General features: G+C 36.9%; 2 protein-coding genes across 2 annotated transcripts; both read right to left on the reverse strand.

Annotated features, from left to right (window-relative positions):
* Window positions 1-6,080: 6,080 nt before the first annotated feature.
* LOC128984070 (uncharacterized) lies at window positions 6,081-6,773 on the reverse strand. The gene has a single exon (XM_054403354.1). The coding sequence runs from the start codon at window positions 6,771-6,773 to the stop codon at window positions 6,081-6,083; it is 693 nt and encodes a 230-aa protein (XP_054259329.1).
* An 857-nt stretch (window positions 6,774-7,630) lies between these two features.
* Window positions 7,631-9,734, reverse strand: LOC128984071 (uncharacterized). Its single transcript, XM_054403355.1, has 2 exons — window positions 8,756-9,734; window positions 7,631-8,613 (listed from the first exon to the last, which is right to left on the reverse strand). Exons 1-2 carry the CDS (start codon window positions 9,732-9,734, stop codon window positions 7,631-7,633), a joined length of 1,962 nt encoding a protein of 653 aa, XP_054259330.1.
* Window positions 9,735-22,210: the final 12,476 nt, after the last annotated feature.

Here is a 22,210-nt window from a genome sequence, read left to right on the forward strand (position 1 = left end):
ATTATTGTGGAAATTTATCATATTTATTTTCAACTCCGAATTTACTTGTGAATGAATCTTAATTCACGAAACACATGATAAGCAATAATATGTTTTTTAGTATGTCTATTGAGTACATTATAGCAACATAACCTTTACTCGGTTTGCTATATTTTAAAACTCTTTTTGATTCTAATGACATTTTTGTCTATATATTTGTTGTACATATACGACTAAAAATTCGCTGGCAGAAAATTGGGATACCACTCCTCTGTACCACCGATTAACCGAAGCAGCTGAGCTTGCTGAACTACGCACTTGATCTATTTTAAATGTATTCATTCGCATAAGCTTAAATTGTAAGAACAGGAAAAACATATATTTTTAAAGTTTGTTATCTTGGAGTTGTTAGCAAAAAGTTAATACTAAATAATTAAACGTCGTATTAAAAGTTCAGTTTCATTTACAATATATTTGAGGTGTTCCATTTAAAATCTCGCTTATCGTCATTCTGTTCTATTTTGTGATATTTTGATCACTGTATTTGTTGGAAAAATCTGTATCGACTTTTAACATTGAATCTTTTCATACGTTTTTCATTAGTAATTTAATGTACGAATCGGTTAATCCTTTCAAAACTTACTTATTTTAATGCCCTTGTTGCCCCATAATTCACTCATTACAACCAGCCAATCAAAACGCTTTATCGTCATAACGTTCACCTAAATTTGTATCCTTTTTAAAACTCTCTTTTTCTATCTGGCCAATAATGTTGCTTCAAATTGTCACGTGACTCTACTACTGTTAGAGAACGTCATGCCAAAACTCACTCTTTACAGGCTTTGAAGCTAAATTTCAGGATATAATATAAATAGTTCAAGAGGTTCCAGAGATAATTTGCCACTAAGGTACCCTAACATTATTTGCCACCCTAACAACTGAAATACATGTGAATTACTAATTTTATTTAAACCCCTCCTAACGTTAGACACTATACAAACGAGCACAAAACCAATATCTGATTATAATTCAATAAATAAATAAATAAAAATGTCTTTATTAAGCGTTTCTCTGGTACACCAGCTTTTCAGAACAACTTTCGTCACTATGCTACAGGACTATCAACTACTACCATGGCCAATCAAAATGTGGCCATGGTATCTACCGTTTCGTTTTATTGTTTAGGCAGCCCAATACGTAATTTTTTAGAACAGGTAAATGAATAAATATTTTACATATACGGTTACTTAAAGACATTTGTTCATCTTTTTCGCCTTAACCTGTTTATCTTTAAATTGGTGGTATGTTTTACAGTACTTCTTAATATTACTTTCATCTATAAATAAAAAGGAAATAAAAAAAATACCAACACAGTGAATTTTGTTTGTTTATAGTCCAATAATATTGGTGCAATATTTTTTATATATTGAGAATCTTCCTAATATGTAAATTGTTAGGACATGAAAAGTGTATTTTTGAACTTTATTTCATTTGCAATATTTCTAGTAAGCGCTTATAATATTTAAGTTACTAGTGATGCCAACATTGGGTTTTAGTTTTTTATTGGATAATTAACTGCCAAATCTTGTTTGTATTTAAATCTATTATGGATAAGTGTTTATAGTTGTTTTATTTTTTAATTTAAAAGATATTATACTCTAATTAAAGTATATAGCTACCGATATTTCAATATGCATGCGCAAGAACATACAAAAATAGATATAATCCATTGTATTAAATACGAGAAATCAACATACTTCTTGCCCACTGAATTGATATCCATCAAAATTTGAGATTGATACAAATACGTATCATAACACTGTAGTTGTGGCCTGCAGGACATAATTCTGCTACAATGGTTATATGCAGAATATATGCAGCCCTGAAGCTGTTTAAGATATCATGTGATAGAGATAGCTCTGGACAGCCAATGGGAGATTAATTAACCCTATTTATCACAAAGCCAATATTAAACACCAATTATATATACCAATATTAATGTATTTTGTTTATATTAACAATGTACATAAAGGTATCATTGTTCTGAAGAAAGAATATCGTTGGCATGGGTATTTTATCCGTATCATTTCAGTATATAACGAAATCTACTTAGGACGACCCTAGGGGAAGGGGTGTTAAATTGAGTTTAAAGCGAACTTCTTGAATCTAGTATTTACACCTTTAAACAAAATTCATAATGAGACTACAAACAAAATGTATGAATGAGTTATAGACGAAATATAAACAATAACTAAGTTTAAAATCCCCATGATACTTTTATGGAGAAAAAGCAAACTGTGTAGTTTACTTGTTTATTGATATATAATATCAAAATTTGATTAAAATCAGTTTAAATTTGCCGTGCTATTACGGATCGCAAGAAGAAGAATAAAATGCGTGTTTGGTATCATCCTATTTGTTGAAAAAAAAACGCGGATTCTCGCGATTTATTTTATTTTGTGCTGTCTCGACTTACATCACTGCAGTGATGTTTAGAATAGAACTCAGGAACAGGAACTCAGTTGACGTTTTGTTTGTTGTTCATTACCTAACCTAGATTGTTATTGCCAGTATGTTTGTAAACAGTAAACAATTACATTACCTATATGTCTAGTTCTCTCCAGGGGGGAGCGAGCTGGCGTAGTGGCTAGAGGTCCGTGAGGTCCCGGGTTCGATCCCCGCCAAGTCACCAATGGATTTTATCTAAGTGATAATGCAGCAACCCCTAGGTCTAGCCTGAAGTAATGTGAAAAACAATCCCAGGCTCGTGCCTAGCGTCCTAGGACAAAAAAAAAAAGTTCTCTCCAGGATATGAAATTAAGGAATATTAGGACGATGCCAGGTTTAGTGATATCAGGAGTGGATTATGAGGAAGATATTACTGTTCAGTGGCTAAGTTTAGGCCTAAAGTGGATGGTGGTTTTATAATATAAGTAAGACCTGATTCCCCAGTAAGTTATGTCCTGCAAGTATTTAAGCTGATAAATTATAATAGTAAATGCAATATTTGTTTTTTATTCATCATGTATTATCCATAGCTGTAAGTAATGGGACATTATTGTTTTTATCATGTAACTTAATTTATGTTTCTATGTAGGGAATAAATTCTGTAGAACATTAATCAGTTTCCCCTATGTTAGAAGAATAAAAAAAATTAAACCATACTTCAAAATGTTCTTTCAGAAAAGAAAGTTATTGTGTACACCATTTAACTTCTTATTCCAACAATTACTGTATAGGTAATGAATAAATTGATTGTCTTCGAAAGATTCCCAGAACTATAAGCTTTTTCATCAATAATGGGGTAAAGTTAACAATTTAAAAAAGGGCAACATTCAATAGACGGGATTCGTTTCACTTTCCATTTTTTTTTACATTAAAAATATATATTACCAACACAGCTCGATAAGTCCCATCCAAGTCTTTCTTAAATTTTTCTTCAATTTTGAGAACCCCATCAATAGATTGAATGCGGAAATCATCAATGTCAAGATTGTTCACAATCTCTATTGTGACGTTACTATTGTTCGCTTCCTGGACTACAGGGTTTTGCTGAAGTTTTTGTAGCTGGTCCAGGATTTGCCTCTGGGTGTCCATTACTGAAGCCAACTGGTACTTTATGGGGATTACATATTTTAGAATGGTCTTCATGATCTTTTTTTCTGCCTGTTTTTCTGGACAAAATATTTTTTTTTTTAGATTGACATAAGTTACTAAAGGCTACTTTTTCTAGATACATATTACGAGTAAATTAAAATTGTATGAGTAACAACGAACAAGTCTCAGTACATTAGTCCTTTGTAGAAAGATAAACGGTTAACTTAGTTGCATGGTTTTAGTTGCACATTTCATACAAATATGAAAGCCAGAAAAAATATTTGAATACAAATGGGTCACATAAAATAAATATTTGTAATTGTTATGTTTGTGTGTGAGTGTGTTTGTAATTCAATGTTATGTTATTTCATTATTTTGATTGTGTAATAAGGTAAAATTAATTAGTTACGTAATATTTCTATGAATAACTCTGATTAAATCTAGGCATAGGGCATAGGCGATCCTGATAAATAGCTTTGGTATTATTACATTGTTTTTAATAGGCTAGATGGTTTAGGCTACCTTCAAAGTCACTAGTTGTAGAAGTACTTGACTGAGAGTGATGGGCGTGTGCAGGGGACGTTAGCTTTCTCTTAGCAGATGCATCAACATGGTCTGACTTCCTCTTAGTTTGTAGTTGAGTGTAATCAGGGGTCCTAGGATCCGCTGGCTGAGACAGCTCAGGAGACTTGGGTACTGGCAGTTGGGGGTACTCTGGTGTCCTTAAAAACATAGAGTGTTACTCAAACACTTGTGTTACTCAAATCGTCCTCACTACTGGTACTTTCTGAACCAAAAGTAGAAAACTCAGGAAACTTTTTCTTGGCTCGTTTTTTCCTTTTCTTAGACTCTTCAGTGTCTGTGTTTATGTCAGACTGGGCCTCTGCTAGTTTTAGTTTTTCTTTGGCTCTGCCAAAGGAGTCTGAAAAATGTAAGAACAAATTTATTTGCAAAGGTTTATGTTAAAATGTATTTGAAGAACTGTATTTGGTTACCAAGAGAACTGCAAAGATAGATATTCGATCTTTAAACATCATACAATCATGCAATAGATCATTCAAAAAACAAGTTACAGCAATGAAAGGATTACATTCAGAGTGCATAAGTATAAAATAAGTTACATTGATTAGTAAATATAATATAGACAGGCTTACTTAATAATACATGCATTAGAAATAACAGTAAGATAAGATTCGCTGTGTTTTTGGAATAGCTAAATTGGCTGGTTGTTTAACGCAGATATTGTTATAAAATCTAGCAAACTGTTCTGGCCTCTGATCTGAAAATGCATATGGTTTTATTTAGTAAAAAATAAGTAAGTATGGTAATTAATTTTGATCAACCTAGGCCTACTGTTACGTATGAGTGTATTTATTTAAAAATTGAATATTAAAAGTGATTATTCATAGGTAAATTACGAAGGACCACCGCAAATTACATTGCGGAAAATAATAAGAAACTTGAAAACATGTACCTTTACAAACTCCAGTGCAGACGTAGGGGGAAGTGGGAAAGATGGCGTATTTGAACTTCAGATTAGTGTCGGCGCTGTGACGAACCCTTGGTAGTTGGATGTTGGATGAGACGATTTTCGCTCTTCTTTCTGCTTGAAGGCTTGATGTTCGCACGTAACGCTAAGTCTTTTATTGTTCGTGGCCACTTTAATTACACGGAAGTCGCGACACCGCACAGGACACTTTGATTACTTGATGGTGCATGATTCATGAGTTAATAAAACGCAAATAAAAATACTACTTGTCACTAAAACAACAAAAATAACTTCAGAATAAGATTGGGCAATATTAATTGCAATAAAAATGAAAACTGAAACAACTTGATGAAATAATGTAAATGGAAATGAGATTAAAAGAGGTGGCCGGTACTAGACCATATTAATAGGGCCGTGGACAGAGAGAGAATGACCAGGATACCTGTCTGAGGCGAACGACAAGCGATAAGGACAATGACATGAATAGAGCGATAAGATTGTTGTCTGAAGATAAAATGGACTTGGGTTCTGTGGCTTTGGTGTTTGGCATTACCATTTGTTTTTAATATAAAATAAATATTCTTCTTTTGAATTAATATAAAGTTGATAGTTCCTTTTTTCTTCTAAATACTAAACATACAGGGGGCCTTGAATCCTCCAGGATTCAACAAATCAACACAAAAATAATATTCCAATAAAATAAATCTTCTTTCCAAAGTGGTTGAGAAAAAATACTATTTACAAATTAAAGTTCTTGAAGTTACTCTTGATAAGCAGGCAAAGGAAAAACCTTGTGAGCTGGTCGAGTCAAGAGTCCTTGTTGAGTTTTCAAGTGGACGACCCGTACAACCTCATCCTTTCCAGGAGAGACACCCACAATCCGAGCTAACGGCCAAGAAAGAGGAGGAGTAGGCTGATGTACTAAGGCGAGGTCACCAATGCGAAGATTGGAATTTTGTTCAGTCCATTTAACCCGCTGATGGAGGGTGTGAATGTACTCCAGTTGCCATCTCTTCTAGATGCGTTGATTTAGGGCCTTGACCAAATGCCAGTGTTTCAGGAGATTATCAGGAACATCTTCCAGATTTTTATCAGGAACAGAGACAAGTGGAGCTCCGACCAAGAAATGTCCTGGAGTGAGCGCAGTGACATCTGAAGGGTCGTTTGACATTGGTGTGAGAGGTCTCGAATTAAGTATCGCCTCCACTTGAGTAGACAGGGTCATGAACTCTGAGAGGGTTAGGACATGTTCGCCGATGACACGGCGGAGGTGATGCTTGGCACTCTTAACGGCTCCTTCCCAGAGACCACCTTGGTGAGGAGCAGCTGGGGGGTTGAAATGGAAGGTAATGTCTTGGTTTGAGGAAAATTCAAGAAAAGATGTTCGTTCAGCTGACTTGAAGAGAGCTTGAAAGGCGTTATTAGCACCAACGAAGTTTGTCCCGCAGTCCGAATATATGTTCTTGCAGAGGCCACGTCTTGACACAAAACGAGTTAGTGCAGCAATGAAGGCATCAGTTGATAGGTCAGTAGCTACTTCAATGTGAACAGCCTTTGTTACAAGGCAGACGAAGATACAAATGTACGCTTTTATCAAACGTATTGAACGGAGGTTATGAACCTTGATGTTGGAAGGACCACCGTAGTCCAGCCCCGTGTTGAGAAATGGACGAGAATGTGTCACTCGGGATTTTGGGAGATCACCCATCAGTGGAATTTTATTATGTGGTTTGTGTCGAAAGCAGATGACACATTTAAAAATTCGAGAGCGTATTGCGCTGCGGGCAGAAAGAATCCAAACGCTCTGAGCGAGAAGGGATTGAGTTAATTGAGGCCCTGAATGCAAATATTTCTGGTGATAGAAATCAATAAGAATGTCAATCACATGATGTTTCTTAGGTAGAATTACAGGATGCTTAACGTCTTCTGAAAGTTGAGATGCATTCAATCGTCCACCAACACGAAGTAAGTAAACCTGATTTATCAATGAAAGGATGGAGACGTCGAAGTGATGAATTGGTTTTAGATGAGTTGTTCTTCAACGCTGCGATGTCATCTCCAAAAACCGTTTCTTGAACCTTCTTGAAGATTGTCAGTCGACTTTGAGTTAACTCAGATGAGGTGAGAGGGCCTGAGCACCTTTTTGAGTGCCGGAGGTTATAGATGAATCGTAAAATGTAATCCATCACTCGTGTAAGTTTGCTGAAGTGAGAGAATCTAGTGAGGAGTTCCCATTCTTGAGTGGGTTTTATTGTAGATATAAGAGTGGTGGGTGACTGAGGTTTATTTTCTCCTGTTTTTGTAATATCTAGAGGAGTAAAGTTTGAGGATGGCCAAGATTCACTCGAATATTGAAGCCATGGGGGACCAGACCACCAAAGTTCGTGGTTAGACAATTCTGATGGGAGGATACCTCGTGACGCGCAGTCAGCGGGGTTATATTCACTGGATATGTGTCGCCAGCAATGATTAGGTACTAATTCTTGCACCTGCGCAACCCTGTTCCCAAAAAAGGTCTTCAATCGATGAGGTGGTGTCTGCAGCCAAGTTAGGGTGATAGTAGAGTCACACCAGAGAATGATGGATGAAATCTTTAATTTTATCTTGTAAATAGAAACCACATAGGCTACTATCTGGGCAAGAAGATGGGCGGCGCATAGTTCCAAGCGTGGAATTGTAAGTTTTTTTTAAGGGAGCAACCCGAGTCTTTGACATAATCTGTCTGATTGTTGTGACAGTCCCATCACTGAGTTCACAGCGCAAGTAAACAACTGCAGCATAACCATTCTCGGAGGCATCTGAGAAGCCATGTAAGGCAGTAGTGCATGCTCGTGACACTTGAAAAGCTCGAGGAATTGAAATCTCTCGCAGGCTGTCTGTAGATGAAGTGAAACTTTGCCACATTTCGAGTAGGGCAGCGGGAAGTGTTTGATCCCAATCCAATCCTTTGGTCCACAAGAGCTGCATAAAACGTTTTGCCCACATCACAATTGGGGAGAGGAAACCACAGGGGTCATATATTTGTGCAATCACACTGAGCACCTGACGCTTTGTAGTTGCGCTTGCGGAAAAATTAAAATTGTATGTAAAACAGTCAGTAACTGGAGGCCAGTGAATGCCTAAAATGGTGTCATGAGGCTGTGAACTATCTTGAAGGAACACCGGAGTCTCTCGATGACCATCTGGAAGATCTAGAAGAAGTCGACTGGAGTTGGAAGTCCATTTCCTTTGCTCAAAGCCTCCACGTGCTAATAGGGCGATGAGTTGTCTCTGGAGTCTTAAAGCTTCTTCTTCGGAATCTCCACCAGAAATCACATCGTCAACGAAGGTTTGTGTTCGAAGAATCTCTGCCGCTTCAGGGAACGAGTCGCCTTCATCATTGGCAAGTTGGTGCAAAGTCCTGATTGCGAGGTACGGTGAGCAATTGACTCCATAGGTTACTGTGGTAAGTCTGAAGGTAGAGGGTGGTTGATCTGGACGAGTATGCCATAGGATATAGTGAAACTTCTGGTCCTCAGAATGGACTTTGGACAGATCTGTCTGTACATCTGCCTTATATCACATGAAAAAACTACACTATGAGTTCTAAACATGAGCAACAAGTCACAAATGTTGGTTTGCATTTTTCTTCCTGTAAGCAAAATATCATTGAGAGATTGGAGGTTTTTGCACTAGCATCGAACACAGTACGTAGTTTAGTGGTACTGGATGATTCCTTCAACACCCCATGATGAGGTAAATAGTAATGCGGGGCGGATAAGTCAACATTATGAGCAAGTTCCATATGTCCCGAAGACGAATAATCAGACATGAAGTCGAAATATAGAGATTTGAATTGAGGTTGAGCCTTAAACTTTTTCTGAAGTGAGTGTAGTCTTTTCTCTGCAGCAAAGACAGAATTTCCTAGAGCAGGGTGTTCAGTCTTGAACGGTAGTCGGACGTAATATCTGCCAGATTGGTCCCGAGAGTGAGTGGAGAGGAAGTGTTCTTCACACATTTTATCATCATCTGATTGCTTTGATGCGACTGGTGGCTCCTCCTGGTGCCAAAACCGCTGGATAGAATTGTGCAGTTCAATGTCATTGACTGCCAAAAGCATGGTTGACATGTGAGAACTAGTGTCATCATCCAGCTTGATTGCACAGGGTGCGTCACCCATTACCAAAAATCCAAAGTGTGAGCCTATTAAACTTGGTAGGTTAGGCCCGAGGTTGTGAACTGCTTGAGTGAGCATGAGAGGGAAAAGTGATCCACCTAAAAGAACATCAATCCCACCAGGTAAATGGAACATGGGACCAGCCAAAACGTAAGAATTTACCATCTCAATGACACCAGAGGATATAGGCATGCGGGGTAAATCAACACATATTTTATCAAGAATTAAAAAGTTTGATTCAGTAGAGATAGTTTTTCCATTCAATGTCTCTACCTTGAGAGAAGTGGCACCTTTACATCGAGTAGGTATTTGAGAGAGGCCTACTACACTAGGCGCACTTTTTGTGCGTGAGACACATAAAAGTTGAGCAGCATGTTCTGTGAGAAAACATGATTGACTACCAGAGTCAGCGAGAGCTCGAAATACATGGCTAACTCCGGTGGGCGATACCAGCTTCACAAGTAAAGTGCCCAACAACACTGTTGAGGGATGGGATGATGTGTTGTGGAACATCTTTCTTGACTAGTCAGGGCTGATGAGAGTTGAGATGATGAATTTTCTTGATGAGCTGAGGAAGAATCACGAGTTGAAGTCTGAGGCGTAGCCTGGTTAGATGATTGACGAGGTTTACCATAAAAATGTAATAAAGTATGATGATTCTGATGGCATGTGTAACAGCTCGACTTAGATTTACAGTCACTCAGTAGATGATTCCCTAAACACGATGTGCACCGCTTATTCTCCTTTACAATCTGGTAACGGGCCTTAGGATCCTTATCTTTAAAGACCGAGCATGTATACACCTTATGATCAATTTTGTTGCATACAAAACATTTAGTGTACTTAGGGTAGGATTTGCTTTGATCACCAGAATGATAAGTCAGCATAGACACCTTATTACCTACCGATGATTTGTTGAATCTTGAGTTAATATATGAATTATCAGATGTTGTTTTCACATTATGACTGCTGTGGAGGTTTGCTTCTTCAATTTGATTACATTCTTTAGTGAGAAACTGAATTAACTCAGTCACATTAGGTAAGGCAGGGTTATCACCATCACTGTCAGTGGGGTTTGCAAGAAAAATCTCAAATCGTTTCCTTAAATCACTATCCAGTTTTCTCAAAAGCATGGCAGACAAAAGGTGATTATTTTTTGTAGCAATTTCACTATTTAAGCCTTTGAGTGCTTGAATGTTTTCATTATATAAATTTACAAATTTTCTCATTTGTTTTGAGGTGTGATTTACTGAGGGTAAGTCAAGAATCTGATTTAAGTGCAGAGTAACTAATCGTCTAGGCGAATGATACCGCTCTTTCAACAAATCATAGGCTACTGTGTAGTTTGCATCAGAAATAGGCTAGGATTTAATTAAATTCAAGGGTTCCCCAGAAACAATGCCTAATAAATACTGAAATTTCACCACATCAGACAAAGATGAGTTTTTATGAATGCTAGAATCAAACAAATTTATAAAGGACACCCACTCCAGAGGTTCACCACTGAAATGTTTAAGTTCAAGCTTGGGTAAGCGTACAACCGAAGGTTGTGGAGTCGGAGTCTTATCACTCTTATTTTTTGAGGATTGAAGTTTACTTTCAAGGTTGGCAACATTGGCATTAATGTAGTCAATTAATTCATCAACACTATTTAGAGGAGCATAGTTGGGTTGAAAGTTAGGATCTTTTGCTAATTCAAGTTCATGGCAGGCATCTAAAGCCTCAGAGAAATCATCTCGGAGTTTATTTACAGACTTAGCCCGAATCAAAAACCTTTGCTGAATATCCTTATCAGACACTTTCTTGGACAAATCATATATCATCTGAATTTGAGTGAAGGCATTATCCTTTCTTGCATTTACAACAGCAAGGGAGGTAGCCATGGTTGCCTAGCAATCTTCTGTTTTAACCTTAATTTAGGCCTATTTCCAAAAATTGAGAGTAAATATTAATAAATTGCTATATCTTAGTGAGCACTGAAGGTTAGGTTCATGAACCAGTAAATAACCAGCTTGGTTTGTCTTTATAAAATAATAAAGCATAGGCTATGATGATAAAAATATAATAAAGTTGTCCAAGTGTAGTACTGTAGGCCTAACTATTTAAACTTGGAATAATTAGTTATATTTCAGTAAATAGGCCTACTTACAGCCACAGTCCAAAACATGACAGTATTTCATTATTCAAATCAATCAGCAGAAAGTCCATTTTCTTCTTGTATAGATTATTCAATTTTATTTTGTAACACTTTAAGTTGAAAAAGTAGAAAATATTCTCAACCCATTAACTAAAATACATTTCACTTTATAAGTCCACTACATAAAGTAAAAATAATGCCAAACTAACCACTGCCACTTTGAAGTTGAAGTTTGGTCGGCAAAATGAAAATGTAAACAAACAAGATAATGACAGTTAACGATCAGCTGATCGTTGCAGAAAATATTGGAGTTTGCCGAAACAGCTGCAAAGCAGCGCCTATGCAAGACGCGGAGAGTTAAAGAACTAATATTGCATGTAATGCACACTGGGAATATTGTTGTGACAATATGATTGGCTGAGCTAGAACAGGTTATGTGCGCGCATGCGCCGAGTGGTATGATTTAAAACATGACATGGACATGAACTAACTGAACACTGACGGACTGACGTCACTGACTGGACAGAATGACAGAATGTCATTCAGAAAGAGAAAGAGAGATTCAAAATGGCGGAAATGAGCAATGGATATATTTCCATAAAACTGGAAAATGATATGGCTCGAAATGACCAAATGTTATTACCTTATTACCTTATTACCAAAGCTGCGTTGTTGACCAGCATAGCTGGATAAACTGCGTCAATTTTTTAATATAAATATAAATATAAATTATTTACAACAACAAAATAAAACTTGTATCTTTCAAGGAAACAAATTTGAAAGTTTCAAAAAATAAAATAAAAAACTTGGCGGGTGACTACGGAGGTGATGTGCACTCTACCATTTGTCTTCAAAATACTCTCTCATGGAGTAGTAGGCTCTTTGAAGAAGCCTATCTCGTACAACCCTGGCAAACGTTTTCTTCGGAAGATTGCTGATCTCTGGGGGGAGCTTGTTAAACAACTTCCAAGAAAAGGCAGGAAATCGGCGCTGTGTTCCCGTGAGGCGGAATCTAGGAATATCAATCTTGCTTCTGCTACGTGTATTGTAGCTGTGAACATCTCCTCTGGTCTTTATTAGCTCAATGTTCGACCTGACGTGTACAAGGGAGGAGAATATATACTGTCCAATAACAGTATGCACCTTTAGCCTTCTAAAGATTGGCTTACAGTGTTCCAAATGAGCGCTGGATGTTATGGCTCTCAAGGCAGATTTTTGTAGCCTGAGCATTTCATCACACCCTGTAGCATGGCCCCAGAGAAGTATGCCGTAAGTGATGTGACTATGGAACAGTCCGTGGTAGATGTTTATAAGAAAGGCTTCACTTAAGCTACTCTTTAGCCTACGCAGCAGAAAGACAACTCTAGATAATTTTTTGCACGTTTCATCAATTTGAGGTTGCCAACTTAATTTCCTGTCTATGGTGAAGCCCAGAAGTTTAACTTGTTGGGGTTGGTGGTGTTGTGATACGGCCAAATCTTGACTTAAACTGCAGATAATTTGTTGTGTTTTATCGGCATTTACCTGAAACTTGTTGTTTTTAAACCATGTCTCTGCTAAAGCAAGGTCAGCAGCTGCCGCCTCTCTGATTCCGTCCAAGCTCGCTCCTCCCCTAATCAGTGTGGTATCGTCTGCGTAAAGGAGAGCTTCCTCCCCACCACTGAAGTCATTTATCATTAGGAGAAAGAGCAGAGGGCCCAGAATTGATCCTTGGGGGACTCCATGCTCAACTATAAGTTCACCAGAGGAAGCACCCCCAACCACAACAACCTGCTTCCTGCCTCTCAAGTACGACTTGAAGGACTCCAGTACGACACCAGTTGCTCCATAACATTCAAGCTTTCTTAAAAGGACATCATGTGAGACAATGTCGAAAGCCTTACTCAGATCTAGGAGTGTCAGACTAATTGACTCTTGGTTCTCAAAAGCCTCAGATATCCTTTCAGCAACCCGAAGCAAGGCAGTTGAAGTTGAGCGACCCCTCCTAAAACCATGTTGAGAATCCGAGAAGAGTTCATTCTGGTCCAGATGTTCGACCAGTTGATCATACATGACCCTTTCAAAAACCTTAGATATTACAGGAAGAATAGCAATTGGACGATAGCTGGCGATAGAGGTCCTGTCACCTTTTTTATAGACTGGCACAACTCTTGCGGTCTTTAATTCTTCAGGGAATATCCCACAAGCCAGACAGGTGTTAATAACTAGGGTTAAGGGGTCAACAATATCATTAATCACACCCTTCAAGATCTGGGAGCTCATTCCATAGATGTCCACACTGGTGGAAGAACGAAGACCACCAACAATGTGCCTCACCTTTTTTGCTGTCACTGGTCTCCATAAGTTAAGTGGTAGTCTGACATTTAGGCCAGCTATATTAGTGATTGTGGCCTCCGCCCGTGGCATACCCCCCACCACCCGTGATACAACATCGATGAAATAGTTGTTTATTTCATCAGGACTGTCCTCGCAACAAAAATCAACTGTCTTTTTACGCAGGCCGTTTGCAATACTCCATGCGGCTTTGCAGGGGTTGTGAGCTTCAGAGATAAATTTTTCATTTGCAGCCTTCTTGGCATTAACGATCATTTGTCTGTAAATTCTCTTGGCTCTTAGGTACATACCATAGAAATATTCCCTTTCCTCTACAGTAGCCGCACTCTTACATCTATCATTCAAAGTGATCACAATATTACGATGATGTTGGAGTGGGGGAGTATACCAGTCCTTTAACACAGGTCTGCTAGATGGCTTTTTAGAACCAGAATTAGGCCTACATTTTATTCCAGGACTTTTCCTTTGTTTTAAAGGGAAGATTTTATCAAATGCGTTGCTAAAAAGATCAAAAAAGGCCCGAAAAACACTACCAGGATCAGTCTGAACCGAAAGATTGTACCAAGAGGCATTCTTGAGCTCATTACTTAGAATAGATAGTTGACCTACATCTACAGTCCTATAATTAAAGACATAATCCTTATACCAAGATGGAGAGTTTGGCTTACTTACTTGATGTCCTCGTATAGTCACCGTAACTGCTGAATGATCCGCGATCACAGGGTCTTCAACAAGTGTAAGGCAGTCTTCAGGGTCAAAGTTGATTGCAGTGCTGTCAAGGCAGGCAAGCCCCCTGGTTGGCTGCAGGTTGGTAAGGTAAAATCCATAGGACCTAAGGATATTAGTAAAAAGCAGGGTTTCAGTTGAATTAGTGTTCAAATGGATGTTAAAATCGCCTCCAATTATCACTCGCATGTTGCGCTTACTAACATAGGCTAGGCACTTTTCCAAGAGTTCAAAGTATTGACCGGTATTGGCAGATGGTGAGTGGTAAACAGTAAGAATCGAGATGGATTGATTACATAGTTCAATACCAGTAACTTCAAAAACAAGTTCCACACAGAATTGTTCAAGGTCAAGTTTCTTACAGCTAAGGTTGTTTTTTACATATATGACAACGCCCCCGTTCTTTTTTTCAGACCTAGTGAAAACATTAGCCATGGTTTTGTCACCAATCATACTAAAAGATTGAACATTTGAGCTAGTCATCCAGTGTTCACTCAAACATAAGATGTCTGGTTTTGTCAAATCGTTAAACATTTCTATGAGGTCCCATTTCGTCCATATACATTGTACATTAATAAAAGATATCTTAAAACTAGGGGGTTGCACCTGAGCTGGGTCTAGTCCTAGGCCTAAGTTTACCTTGTTTCTAGCGGTTATATATGAGGTTATTATTATAAGCGGTTACGTATGAGTGTATTTATTTAAAAATTGAATATTAAAAGTGATTATTCATAGGTAAATTACGAAGGACCACCGCAAATTACATTGCGGAAAATAACAAGAAACTTGAAAACATGTACCTTTACAAACTCCAGTGCAGACGTAGGGGGAAGTGGGAAAGATGGCGTATTTGAACTTCAGATTAGTGTCGGCGCTGTGACGAACCCTTGGTAGTTGGATGTTGGATGAGACGATTTTCGCTCTTCTTTCTGCTTGAAGGCTTGATGTTCGCACGTAACGCTAAGTCTTTTATTGTTCGTGGCCACTTTAATTACACGGAAGTCGCGACACCGCACAGAACACTTTGATTACTTGATGGTGCATGATTCGTGAGTTAATAAAACGCAAATAAAAATACTACTTGTCACTAAAACAACAAAAATAACTTCAGAATAAGATTGGGCAATATTAATTGCAATAAAAATGAAAACTGAAACAACTTGATGAAATAATGTAAATGGAAATGAGATTAAAAGAGGTGGCCGGTACTAGACCATATTAATAGGGCCGTGGACAGAGAGAGAATGACCAGGATACCTGTCTGAGGCGAACGACAAGCGATAAGGACAATGACATGAATAGAGCGATAAGATTGTTGTCTGAAGATAAAATGGACTTGGGTTCTGTGGCTTTGGTGTTTGGCATTACCATTTGTTTTTAATATAAAATAAATATTCTTCTTTTGAATTAATATAAAGTTGATAGTTCCTTTTTCCTTCTAAATACTAAACACCTACTCATCATACAAGTAGCAATATACTCACCACTTCCTCCAAAAATTCGCAGCACCTTACATCTTTCCCAATTTGGGTTTGGCAATTTTCTTACTTTTACTGCTTTATCAATTTTTTTTTAAATTTTTGTAATTTGGATAAGCACAAATTGACTTAGTCTCATTCAGCCAATTAGATGCGACAAGTTGTAGTCCAACATCGAATAGCACAATTTTGTAGAGTTTATCATTTTCTGAAAATATAAAGTTATAGGCACATTTTTAACAGCTATTAATTAGTATATGAAGGACAAAATAAACTAAGACTACAGAAAGTAAACACAATGTATAATGTTAACCTTTTGCTTTTATCAATGAATAAAGGTACTGCAGGTAAAAGAGTTAAGGTAAAGGTAAGGTCAAATAAAGATAAAAAAAAGGTAAAGATAAAGGTAAAGATAAAGATAAAAGGTAAGGAAATATCATTCACCTGGAAATCTGGAAATCATCTGTATTTTGACCTTACTTCTGAGTTCTTCTATATAAGAAGCTGTATTAAAACTTTCTGCTATGTAGTAGTGGTAGTGCAACATATTTATTGTCATTATATGACAAAAGAAATAACTTTGTTTTCAAATTTATAAGAGGCCATTGCTTTAAGTTTTTATCCTGTCTTGTAACTATAATTATGCCTAGAAAAGATGATCTGGGTTTTAAAAATAGTTCCTCATCTGATTGTGTGAGTTCTTTCCCTATCAGCATGGGTTCATTAGACTTATACTTTATACTTTGAGCAACATTTAGTACTTCAATTATAGTGTCATCTACTAATTGGCAATAGCAATCAGCTTTAGATCCAGGCTTTACCATACACCGTTCTACATAACAAATTTTGTATTGAGGCTCACATGTGTTGTGAGCAAGTGGTCCAAAACTATGGGCACTTTTAAGGTCAATGTTTGTCTTTAGATTGCTATCTGCAATGGTATCATCATCCTCGACACTAGCATTCTTCTCTTCAAAGTATCGCCTACTTAACTGTTGTAGAGGCTTTTCAGATTTCCTCAATTTGTTTTTTATGATATGCAATTCATTTTCGAATGCAAATGCGCTAAAATTATCCAAGGAACCGAATTGTTTCACGTCATCTGCCAAGTGCAGTAATCCATGAACGTTGTGGGTTATGTTGTGTTGGCCATAGACAATCGCATATGTTGTTACAAAGTGTTTCAATATTTTTTCAGCATATTCTAAATGATCTGAACTTGTATTGTGGGAACAAAAAATCCGTATGGCTGCATGTAAAGTTACAAAATGGCCATAAATAAGAGAAGGCAAAATGTTTTTCATAGCAGTCACTCCAGTGTATAATAAAAACTGTCGAAATTCGGTGGCTTTCCATCTTTTTACCTCTGTCAGTGATCTTGGTTTACGGCTAAATTCGATGGGGACAAACGGTAAGATTTTTACAACCAAAGAGATACACTATAAAGGTGGTTATCAATAATTTTGAATACTTGCTTCTTCTTTTTGAATGTTCTATTCCCAAAATTCCAAAACAAAAGTATTTTTTGTTTTATTACACCCAGACATACAAGGTGCATGTAATCCAAAGGAACATTGCTTACTAGGCCTAACCCTGGTATTTTCTTTAAATCTGTAGCACCTAAGAGAAAGTTCCTATCTTGTCTTTCAAAATAGTCATCGTCTTTACGAACAGTAACATCGTTGCTTAAAAACGCAACTCGTCCATTTAAATGTTTTCCATAAACAGTACATTTGGTACAACTGTCATATCCTGTATGGCCTTTCGCTTTTAAAACAAATGATTTTGCTGGAGCATCACACATTATATAACTTATAGATATTTTATAAACTGTGGATTATTTTATATTTATGCTTAACAACCAATTTTCCCATGTTGGAGAGAAAAGTAGAAAACCTAAGCTTAAACGGTTATTTACCGGTACTCTCACCGTAAATAAAGTTTATAAAAAAAATACAAGTTACTATTAAATGAATAAAAAAGTAGTTATTACACAATTTTTCACTTTAGTTAATCCCTCAGCTCAAATAAAACTAGCCTCTACGTCTGGGCTAGGTAAGGTTTAGTATATTGGAATTCTAACACCGTCATACGTCAGGCTGGGTCTGATTAAAGTTGTTGTATTCCTATTACTAACACCACAAACATTAATTGATACTCAACCATTACATCAAGAGGACGAAACATGTTAATCAAATAAACTAAGATATATTTTCCTTTATATGTTTAATCTGTTAAACAGTCTGAAAATATACTTTGCCCATAAAATAATTTGTAAATACTTTAGACTCGTTGTGCGAATAAAATAAAATATTTTAGTTCCAAAACATATATAATATACATAAACATATCATAAAACCATCGTGGTTATTTTAACTAAGCTCTTAAATTTATGATTCTTGTAATTTTAATTAATGTATATTAAATCATTGTTTGAGAGACCTACTTATATCTAGTCGTCAATGGTCGATGCAGTTGTCTACAAATCAAACGCAGGAGGTGAATTAGACAACAAAGGCATTGTTCTAAACCACAGACTCTTGTTCTATCAAACCATCAGTTACACAACAATACAGGAAGTTCATGTACAGTATTTAGCTCTTCAGTAAGCTACAGTTATTGATTAATTGCGCAAGAAAATGTATTAAAGGTTGATCAAACACAAGTTCTGGAATTGAGTCAGTATAAGCTGGGTTTTACTAGATATGAAGGTAACTTCTAATGAGCCTATTACGTATAATATGTTGTTTAACCCGAAACTTAACGTTGATTTAACACTTTGAGTCAAATAGTTTAAACAAAGTTAATTCTAATCCCTTTATCTTGTAATTACTTCCCCAGATTACAATGAATTTTCAAAAATTTGCTGTTGGTATGAGGAACTCCCACTACGTTAGTGGTTTGAAATTTTTGCATTGTTTTTGGTTACAAATCTCAGTATTTAACTGATTATTGTTTTTGTAACATATTTCCATTAGTGAGGGTACGAGTTTTATACCCTGAACATCATCTCGAGCCTAATTAACATTCAAGAGGATGAACAGAAAAAAATAAGATTGTAAAGGGCAATGAATTCATTTGTTGTCAAGAGCCTGAGTTCTATTTAAAGCGTTATTTCCACACGAAGTAGTTGCATTGCGTTAGAGCCACGTGGCCAACTCATAATTTGTATATTTAGTAATATACCCTATTTATTTAAATTTAACGGATATAAAAAATGCAAATGCCTTGGTTTATGTTTATAAAAAATCTAATTAAACCACGTTATTATATAACAAAGTTCGGTTGCCGAATATTCTACAATAGTGGTTTCATCTACTGAAAATGCGAATTTACATTCAGTGGTTGGAATAGGTTTCATTATGGACCAAAATTATGAGCCTCTAAAATTGCAGTGACGTTTAGGTATTGACTGTAATATGCTTTGATTAAGGAAACAATTTTCGAATAGTCAAATTTAAATCCTTACGATTGCAAGCATTTAATATAATTATTCATATTCATTCTTTCTATCAAGTCCTTAAATTATATAATAAACATGATACAAGAGAATGTACACCCTATTTTATTCAACCATTTTGACTGAATGAAAAATATATAAACACAAACATAAACATTATAAAACAATAACATAAACCATGTGTTAAGAAATCATATGTTGTTGACAAATCCTTATTAATCCTCCCCCTAAAATTTACACGGCCGAATGTGGTTAATGTGCCTTCTCCAAACCTGCCCATCGTCCATCTCGATTTGATAATGCACCAATCCTTCTCTCCTTGTTATGTTTCCAAATTTCCACTTTCCGTCTTTTCCGAAATTGCGCACCTGAACCCTGTCCCCCACCCGAAACTCTCTTTTCATTTTTGTACATCCGTCGGGCATTTCTGTGTGATCTTGGGGTTTCTTAATAAGATCCAGCCTTGTCCTTATTCGTCTCCCAAACATAAGTTCATATGCCGAGGACCCTGTAGCATTTGTGGCATTCCTTAGTTACTGTAGGATGTGATTTATTTTGAAGTGCAAATCTCCTCCATCATTCTCCATTGCTATTAACTGTTTCTTTACAGTCTGAACAAATCTCTCTGCTTGTCCGTTGGTTGCAGGGTGATAGGGGGCAGAGAATTTGTGTGTGATGCCACAAGCTTGTAGGAATTGGTTGAAGATAGATGATGTGAAGTTAGGACCATTGTCAGAGACTAACGTGAACGGGTAACCAAAGGTAGAGAAAAGTTTCCTCAGCTGTTGAATGCACCAATTAGATGTTGTAGTTTTGGTTGGTATGACTTCAACCCACTTTGAATAGGCGTCAACGATAATAAAAAGGTATTGCCCATAAATTGGACCTGCAAAGTCGATGTGTATTCGTTGCCAAGGTCCTGATGGAACCAGCCAAGGATGGATATCTACTTTTTCAGGAAGATTCTGCTTCAAACAACATGGACGACAAGACTTTGCTAGATCTTCTATGTTACGGTCAATGTGTTTCCAGTAACAAAAACTTCTTGCAAGATTTTTCATTTTCACAACTCCTAAGTGTCCTAAATGAAGTTCATTGAGTACTTTTCCTTGCAGTTTTTCAGGAATTACTACTCTGGAACCACGAAAAATGCAGCCATCATGAAGTGAATACTCATTATTCTTCAAGCCAATATGTTCTAAATCAGTACCATCTTGAAGTGCTTTCAAAAGAGGTTTTAGGTCATTGTCGTTTGATGTTTCATTTGCAATATTTTCATGTGTTACAGGCATTGATTCAATTTGGTTAATGAAAAAGGCTTCATGTTGATCAATTTGATTTGTCGGTGGATGTTCATTAGGAAAGCGAGATATGTAGTCGGCATTACCATGTAATTTGGTGTTCCTATATTCAATAGTATAATCGAAGCCAGAGAGGAAGTGAGCGTAATTGAAAATACGTGTGGCAGTCATAGTAGGTAAGGTTCTGTATGGGTCAAAAATTGAAACAAGTGGCTTATGATCTGTTACAAGGATAAACTTTCTTTCATAACAATATTGATAGAACTTCTTCAGTCCCCAGTAAATCGCCAGTGCCTCTTTGTCTATCTGACTGTACTTTTTCTCACTTACTGTGAGAGATCGAGAAGCGAATGAAATTGGCCGTTCAGTACCATCTTTGTAGCGGTGGGAAAGAACAATTCCCAATCCAACTGGAGAAGCGTCCGTGGCTAGCACTAAGGTTTCATTTTCATCAAAATGAGCAAGGACCCGGTCACTAGCTATCTCAGCCTTAACTTTTTCAACGCATTTATCACATTCTCTGGTCCAAACGAACTTAGTGTGCGCCTTTAATAGATTGTGTAGTGGATTCAAGATTGTGTTCAAGTTGGGGATAAATTTCTGGTAGTAATTGGTCAAGCCCAGGAATGTTCGTAGCTCTGACACATTTGACGGTTTTGGTGATTTTAAGATTGCTTCCACTTTGTCCTTATTCTTGTGTAGACCATTTTGATCTATAGTATGTCCAAGGTAATCAATTTGTGTTTGAAAAAACTTGCATTTGTCTTTATTTAGTTTGAGGTTGTGTCTCCTGATGACTTTCAAAACACTTTCTAGCCTTGTTAGGGCCTCAGACTCAGTCGAACCTTGAATAATAATATCGTCAAAAAAACACTGAACGCCATCAATTCCAGAAAGTATTTTGTCCATAAACCCTTGCCATAGGGCCGGAGCAGTCTTAATTCCGAACATGAGTCGATTTACCTTATACTGTCCTTTATGTGTACTGATTGTTTGAAGTAGCGCACTTTCTTGGTCCATTGCCATGTGTAAATAAGCGTTACTGATGTCTAGTGTACAAAAGTACTTACCTCCACTTATTTTTGCAAAAATGTCCTCGATACGTGGAATAGGGTACTTGATGTCCTTAATTTGTTTATTTAAAGTCACTTTGAAATCTGCACAGATTCTGACCTTGCCGCTGGGTTTCACGACTGGAACGATTGGAGTTCCCCAATCACTTTGTTTGACCTTCGAGATGATTCCTATTTTTTCCAATCTGTCCAGTTCTTCTTCAACTTTAGGTCTTAAAGCATATGGCACTAAACGAGGTTTCATGTAAACCGGTTTGGCATCTTCAAGTAGTTGTATATGTCCTTCTACCTCGGGAATAACACCAATATTTTGATCAAATACATCGTTGTAATTCTCAATCAATCTATCGATATCTGCATGCGTGTGAGAACTTGTAATACTCCTAAGGTCAGCCCAATCTAGTTTAACTTCCCTTATCCAATCACGTCCAAAGATAGGATCGACCTTCCTGTTGATTACGTATAGTTTACCAATGAAAT

Source organism: Macrosteles quadrilineatus, unplaced genomic scaffold (genome assembly GCF_028750875.1).
Source record: "Macrosteles quadrilineatus isolate MER2022 unplaced genomic scaffold, UCM_ALF_1.0 Scaffold_2__2_contigs__length_208266976, whole genome shotgun sequence".
In the NCBI taxonomy this organism is placed as follows: domain Eukaryota; kingdom Metazoa; phylum Arthropoda; class Insecta; order Hemiptera; family Cicadellidae; genus Macrosteles; species Macrosteles quadrilineatus.

Excerpts from the sequence above, each read along its gene's own strand:
- LOC128984070 (XM_054403354.1), bottom strand. The coding sequence starts at position 6,773 with ATGGGTGATCTCCCAAAATCCCGAGTGACACATTCTCGTCCATTTCTC.
- LOC128984071 (XM_054403355.1), bottom strand. The coding sequence starts at position 9,734 with ATGTTCCACAACACATCATCCCATCCCTCAACAGTGTTGTTGGGCACT. Across the intron at positions 8,614-8,755 it reads ATCCAGTACCACTAAACTAC|ATGTACAGACAGATCTGTCC; the intron begins GTACTGTGTTCG and ends GATATAAGGCAG.